Below are 7,070 nucleotides of genomic sequence, written 5' to 3'. Positions count from 1 at the left end.
GATACAATCCCCATTAAGCAGCAAGTAGCAACCTAATCTCTTAAAACCTAGTTCTAGAGTTTAAAACATCACCTCGTGAACTCAAAGTAACTTGGGAGAAGCAATAATTGAGGTTGTGGGATTCACTAATGATCAAAATTTAGGCCTGAAAACTTCCAGTAATTGCATATAAGAACAAACCAAATCCACAGCTGCTTCTTTTTGAACTTCCAATCATTCACCATACAACACTACACTGACACACAAGCAAACATACAACAAGAAAATGTTGCTTGTGGTCCTCAACTCTTTTTTTTTCCACCTTTTTTTTTTCTTTCACTCTCTTCTCCTTCATTTCTTCAAAGTCCCACAAACTTTGCTCCCAACATTTTATCACTTCTTCATTATATATATCTCCTTCTCCTGCAATGGAAACTACAGGCTTCAGAAGAAAGAGTGCTTTGAAAGCAAAGATGAATAAGGGTTTCACAGCCGAAGATCTGGACGATGACATGGAGGAAGAAGAAGAAGAGGGTGTTGGTGATCATGGTTTTCCAGATGATGAAAAGAAGAAGAAAGCATATGGAAAGAGAGGGTCTAGTGGTGGTGCTGGGGTGTCACCGCCTTCTTGTCAAGTGGAAAAATGTGGGCTTGATTTATCGGATGCCAAGCGATACCACAGGCGCCATAAGGTGTGTGAGATTCATGCCAAGGCGCCGGTTGTGGTTGTTGCTGGCCTCAGGCAGCGCTTCTGTCAACAATGCAGCAGGTTTTGGTTTTGCTCATATTTTGATCATTCCTTCAGTTACTTATAGAAGAATTCATTTTAATCTTAATTCAAGCTACTCTTAACACTTAAAATTTAATTACTTAACCTACAAGTCAATCAGTTTAAACTTTAAGTTCAATGGTTCTTCATTACAGTATTAACACCTACTTATTCCATATTTTAAACGATCTGAGCTTAATGGGATAATTGAAACACATTAATTGAAGATCTTTGCAGAACATATCTACTGCCTGCATCAAGAAATCAGGTGCAAAGATCAATAAAGAAGTTACTACATTCAGTGAATTAGAGGGTTTCTCTATTTTTCTGTTAATAATGAAGTTGAATTGAGTGAGACTTCTCTGCTAAAAGGAAAGGACATTCCCAAGATTTTTATTTCAGGATCTTTTTCTTTACCTACATGTATTCAGCAACAAAGTAGACCACAGTGAAAACAAATAATTCATTTGGCTATATTTCCCTTTTAGTTACTACCTTGTGGAATACCCTCTTCTTAATTTGTATTCCAATTATGGCACGAGAAATGCTTTCACAGTTTTGACAGCTAGAATTTTTCCTCTTTGTTTCCTTTCTTTCCAAGAAGAGCACTCTATTTCTAACCTAAGATGTTAACCAAATCTGAAACACTATGACGACTTACATTTTCATATTTTACCTTAGTAAATGTCCCTGGGACATTTCAATTCTGATGAAGGTAATCGCTTGATTTAAATGTACCTGTATTTTCAGCCTACAGTAGTAGACTAAACATAAAACAGGGCGATGCTATCTTAACCATTATACTTTGGTCAATATTTCATGGGATACTTCACAGGTTCCATGAGCTATCGGAGTTTGATGAAGCAAAAAGGAGCTGTCGTAGGCGTTTGGCTGGACACAACGAAAGGCGTAGGAAGAGCTCAGCCGAATCATCTACAGAAGGCTCGAGCCGCAAAGGGATGAGTTCTCAGTTGAGAGAGAGTCAATGCAGGCAGGCCGATGATCAAAGAGCCAGAGTTCCAATAGCAATCCCAGGCAATTCATCTTTTAAGCGTTCCCAAAACAGATAAGGAGCTTAATGACCAAAACATCAGCAGCATGCTCCCTCTCTTCTGTCAGCCAATGGCTTATGCATTTCACTATGCACTAGTACTTACTATACTATGTTGGAGGATTCAATAACTATATCAGGCATAGAAATTTAAGTCAGGTATCAGTGCTTCTGAAGCCTGTGTTCTCGTGTCTTGCCTGCTGCGTAATCTAGGCTTTCTGTACTGATAACCCTTCATCTATGGAGTCTTCTATTGTATCAATGGTTATATCCATATTCCCTATGAACTGGTTCATTGCTAACCTTTGCATTTGTTTTCAAGTAATGGGTATGATATATTTGATGGGTAAGTGTTATCTACAAGATATTGGCCATAGCCGGACCAAGAGGGAAGGATCATCTTTATTGAACTAAATGTCTCGTGTTGCAAAGTAATCATATCTAACCTTAAAGTTGGTTTACACCGAGTATTTATCTTATTAATTAATATATAATCGTTTATCTAAAGAACAGAGTTCTAATTCTCCTTTTCCCAATTAAAAAAAAAACCCTCAAATTTAGTTAGTACTTTTTGGCAGTAAACGTGACAAAAGCTTAACAAACTATTTCAACTAAAACTTGGCCAACTCAAAATTGACTCTGAAATCAAATTCGATATTTTCTGATCCGACTTGGCTCGTTAAATTGCAATATGTAGTCATGTGATTAATTTGGTTGGAAACTACTAAAGTAAGATTTACGGGAAAGAATGTTAAACAGCTACTTCATCTGGAGATTCCTATTTTTTTTTATATTACTTCTGAGGAAAAATGTTTCAGAAGTTCAGCTGAACTGCTAAAGAAGTATGAAATTCCCACTACAAACATAACGCATATCGGTGCAATGCCAGAAGCAACTAGTTAGGTATATAAAGCAGAACAATCTGTTTACATTTGGATCTATTTTGTTTATTAGACAGCTTCATTACAGTTTGCTTATGTATAAAAAGCTTCTGATATGACACAATAAGCATAACATTCTTTTAACGTAACAAAGGTACTTGCACATCATTTGTGAAGAGATTCTTATGAAACAAAAGAAAGACAGTTGCCACACTTAAGATCACTAAAATCTTACGACCACGCAGGAAATGTCATCTGTGCTGTTCCTCTTTACAGCCTCCTCAGTTAGCTGCTTAGCTGCAGACCTGGCATCCTTAATGTTCCTAATAGCATCGACAGCTTCTTGGTTCGTCATTACCTGGAATCAGTTGAAGAAAAAGACTATTCAATCTTGGGTGCAATGTGAAGTTTCAACATATTAAAAAAATGCATAAAGTGGAAGAGGAATATTGCCATGAGATTATGACACAATTAGATAGGGCCAACCTTCCATAAACCATCGCTTGCTAATATTATCAACTCCGTATCATCACCTATCATCTCTACGGTCACATCTGGCTCTGAACTGAGATGTTCCTTTAAACTCTTGTCACCAAATGCCCTCGACACTGCCAACTGCCCGTCAACACGTGGAACATCCCCTGAAATAACAACAGAACTTACATTGTTCAAGATCAGGGCAGATGAGGAGGGTGTAACTTTGAGTATAATGGCCAGAAAAAACGTTCATTTCAAGTTCTACAACAACCGTGATCAAGTCATCATGAGGTCTCCAAATGAAGCCTGAAAAAGATCGGCACCCATTACCTGGAAAGTTTGACACAAAACCACCTCTATTTTCAATGCTCTCCTTTTCTGTGGTGGGCTCATGATCAATTGACAGCTGTCTAGCCTCACCATTCTTACAGATAACAGCCCGAGAATCACCAACATTTGCTATTACTAGTTTCTTGCAGTTGATCAATATTGCTGTGACTGCTGTTGAACCCCCTTGGCCCAAATCAACTGCTTTCTCCAATATAGTTGTATCTGTTATACGATATGCTTTCCTAATTGCATTCTCTGGTTCTGTCCAAAAGTCAGGCTGCTTGTAGGAAAAGAATAAAGAAGGATAAAACTATAGTTCATTCCAGAAAACGAAAGTAAGGAACATTCTCAATAGAAAAAATATGATGACAATGAAACAAAAATGAACTGTGACCTGTTGTAAGTTTGAGAGCATATTGATGCAAAGTTAAAACTAGAGAGCAGAACATGTAGATGCTCAGGGAGAACATAGGATAAGATGCAGCCATTGCACATTACCTCGTTCAAGATATTATCAAACAAATTTGACTTCAAATAATCAGGAATAATATGGCTCAGATGACCATCAAATATAGCAAATAAACCAAGCTCGCTGTCACCAACTTGCTTAAACTCTGCAACAACATAGTCTTCCATCGGATGATGCGCCTTCCCCTTCACTAAATGATAACCGTGTGTTATGTGCTTTGACATCTTACTTTTCCCTTTTCCAGATTCAGCTGTGGAAGGGCTTAAGCCAACTTTTTCTTGTACTTTTTCCTAAAGAAAATCAATATAAGCAGCTGAGCAAACAGGAAAGATAAAGTACAGATGATAATGATACCACTTAAACAATTCAACATATATACGGAAATTTTGTAGGGATCCTCACTAATGAAGATAACCATGGCATCAACAGCAAAGCATTGTGATATAAAAGGGGTTAAAACTTTTCAAAATGTCTTACTTCCATAGTTTAGAATGCAGTTAATTAATTATACCTTGTGCAAAAGGGATCTGCACTCTTTGCAACAATATTAATATGTCAACCCGGTCCTAATTTCTAAATAAAACTTGATAAAATTTCTTCTTCTTTTTTTAAGGGAACTTTATTTTATAATTATTCAGGTAAATTTAGCCTCCTTATCCAACTAGCCAAGCAGTTGTGCAAAATTGGCACATAAATAAGGCAAAAACTCAGGAACATGGTTTAGTCATGAGCAATCATTACCTGAAATCAATGATCTTATAAACCCAATTCTTCCAAAAATTACCCCATTAAATTACCCTAAACCATTTCTTAGAAACCATTTCCTATAACCTTTTCATGGCAAAATAATTTTCCATTTAACCCAATATCAGCAAAAAATCAATCGCCTCATCATCTTGCTAATGGTTTCTTTCAAAAAAAAAAAAAAACAGAGTGCCAGACATTAGATAAATAACCCATGTGAAAACAATCTGAGACCACACAAGATCCTCTATTACTCATGGCATTCAAGTACATTTACATTCCATTACCAGACAAGGCAGAACCCCATTTTACATATATTCCTTCCTGTAGTCCCTACAAGACATGTCCTTGCCATTCATTTTCCAGAACACAACAAATCCAAAAACCCAAACTTCCCTTGATGATTATCAGCTCATTACTCTTTCTTATTTCCTTAAAGGTCCCAACGTCCGACTCCCTATCTCCTTCGATCTCTTCATATTATATAAGAAATATAATATACAACAGATCATGCAAAATCTACCTAACCCAAGGAAACCATCAATATTCATTTCAACTAAAAGGGTATTCACATAAGAAAGAAAAAACAAAAGATGCAAAACAGAAAAGGAAAGAAAAAGGAGCATACCTTCATCTTATGGAGGATTTCTTTTCCCATCATAGCTTTCCTTGCGAAACAAAGAGCTTCTATATATAGAAAGTAAGTGAAAAAGTCTTCCTTTTGCTTTTTTTTTTTTTTAAGAAAGTGGTGATGACACAGTGGCCAAGACACGCAACAAACTGAAAGAGAAAGACGGAAACAGAGGCGGAAGCCAAGGCAGATAGAGTCTGTAGGAAGGAGAGGCAGACAAGTGTTTGAGGAAGTATATCAAATTGTTGACACGCCGCGGTCTTTGCTTTAACACCATGACGCGTTCTTCACGCTCACATGCTGTCTTGCCTTTGTTTTTTCTTTTACTTTTGGCTTTTCATTTTGACAGGGACAAAGAAGAAAACTCTCGTGTGATTAATGAGGTTTATATTAAAATTTTTATTACCCTAACTTTATTCACATCCGTGATAAATAATAATTTTATTTAAAATTATAAAGATATCACTAATTTTAAAATACTTTAACTCAGAGTGTAAAGTATTCTAATTTTATAATTATTTGACTATTTTTAAATTTTTTATTCAAATTCTAATATCTTATCTATTAATTATTCGAACCTTTGATTGTGCAAAAAAAAAATTATTAATCGTTTCATAATTATATTTCACAGTTCATATTCACATAATTTATTAATAATTAAATTTATATAAATAAACAAACATTAAAATTTAAATTTAAATAATAAATTATTTTAAAAATAGATATATTAATAATAATCTCGTAAATTCGAGCATGTGAGAATTATTATAAAATTTAAAACGTGAATATGATAAAATAATTATTTATTAAATTTAATATTAATTAAAATAATATAAAATAATAATTCGAGATCGTAAACAATATTTTTTAAAATTTTTTATAATTTACTCATAAAATCCATCTCTTCTCTTTCATATTTTTAATTTTGTATTTGTTTATCATGAAACCATCATTAATTTGTATTTTTAATCAAATCGGTCAAATTAATTTGTATTTTTTGATGGATTTGATTTTTTCAAAAAATTTAATTTATTCGATCCTTGATTATGACGGACAGACTCAATCCATTGGGTACCCCTAGTTTCAAAGCTCTTAACTGTATTTAGATTGGCTCCTTGTTCAAGTCTTTACTTTTCCTTTTCTTTTTTTTTTTGGTCCAGCTTGCTTGTCTCAAGACTTTTAGAGTCAATGATGAACTCAATTTCTCTCTCCCTCCCTCCACACACACACCAAAGATTTTTTCTTTTCTTTTCTTGTCCTTTATTAGTTTGCATTAATGAGTAATGAATTGGTGCATGAATTTGCAGAGCACCTTGGCGTGGGTTGTCACAATTATTTATAACCAGTACAAATTTTAAGTGTATTTATTACAAATACTATTTAAATAAATATCTTATTTATTGTATTCTAAAAATCCATAAAAATTTATTATATCTTATTAAATTTAATATATGGTTTTTAATTTAATAAAAAAAGTCCAATTTAATTTTTTTTAAATAAAAATTACATGTATCAAATCTTTGATGCTAGTAGGTTAATAGTTTTCTCTTAACCCATGGTTTTTATTCAAGCCTTTGGGTCCAAAGTTTTTTCATTGGACTCATTACATTGGATATCCCTTAATTGGGCTTTCTTTTCGATCTAATTAGAAAGAAAAAAAAAAGCCCATGAATTTAAGAAAGAAGCAAGGTGCTGGTCAAAAGGTTTGGCTCAAGAGTCAGCTAGAGCCTCTCCTTCTA

The 7,070-nt window shown here is 34.3% G+C and overlaps 2 protein-coding genes across 2 annotated transcripts; one reads left to right on the top strand and one right to left on the bottom strand.

Annotated features, from left to right (window-relative positions):
• Window positions 1-248: 248 nt before the first annotated feature.
• Window positions 249-2,149, top strand: SPL5 (squamosa promoter binding protein-like 5). The gene is made up of 2 exons (XM_021432156.2): window positions 249-748; window positions 1,584-2,149. The coding sequence occupies exons 1-2, from the start codon at window positions 408-410 to the stop codon at window positions 1,816-1,818; spliced, it is 576 nt and encodes a 191-aa protein (XP_021287831.1). The 5' UTR covers window positions 249-407; the 3' UTR covers window positions 1,819-2,149.
• A 549-nt stretch (window positions 2,150-2,698) lies between these two features.
• On the bottom strand, window positions 2,699-5,664 carry LOC110419203 (Protein phosphatase 2C family protein). The gene is made up of 5 exons (XM_021432154.2): window positions 5,329-5,664; window positions 3,986-4,246; window positions 3,488-3,764; window positions 3,167-3,321; window positions 2,699-3,038 (listed from the first exon to the last, which is right to left on the bottom strand). The coding sequence occupies exons 1-5, from the start codon at window positions 5,359-5,361 to the stop codon at window positions 2,904-2,906; spliced, it is 861 nt and encodes a 286-aa protein (XP_021287829.1). The 5' UTR covers window positions 5,362-5,664; the 3' UTR covers window positions 2,699-2,903.
• Window positions 5,665-7,070: the final 1,406 nt, after the last annotated feature.

The sequence above is a fragment of the Theobroma umbraticum genome, unplaced genomic scaffold (assembly GCF_002168275.2).
Source record: "Theobroma umbraticum cultivar Fairchild unplaced genomic scaffold, ASM216827v3 scaffold_67.0, whole genome shotgun sequence".
NCBI lineage: Eukaryota > Viridiplantae > Streptophyta > Magnoliopsida > Malvales > Malvaceae > Theobroma > Theobroma umbraticum.
The sequence above is the reverse complement of the archived record's forward strand: the minus strand, read 5'-3'. Positions and strand labels throughout refer to the sequence as shown.

What these genes read in the sequence shown, in the direction of transcription:
- SPL5 (XM_021432156.2), top strand. Translation starts at nt 408, where the DNA reads ATGGAAACTACAGGCTTCAGAAGAAAGAGTGCTTTGAAAGCAAAGATG. An exon ending in TTCTGTCAACAATGCAGCAG is followed by an intron (nt 749 to 1,583) that starts GTTTTGGTTTTG and finishes GATACTTCACAG; the next exon opens with GTTCCATGAGCTATCGGAGT.
- LOC110419203 (XM_021432154.2), bottom strand. Translation starts at nt 5,361, where the DNA reads ATGATGGGAAAAGAAATCCTCCATAAGATGAAG. An exon ending in TTGATAATATCTTGAACGAG is followed by an intron (nt 3,765 to 3,985) that starts GTAATGTGCAAT and finishes TCCTACAAGCAG; the next exon opens with CCTGACTTTTGGACAGAACC. An exon ending in CAAGCGATGGTTTATGGAAG is followed by an intron (nt 3,039 to 3,166) that starts GTTGGCCCTATC and finishes AACTGATTCCAG; the next exon opens with GTAATGACGAACCAAGAAGC.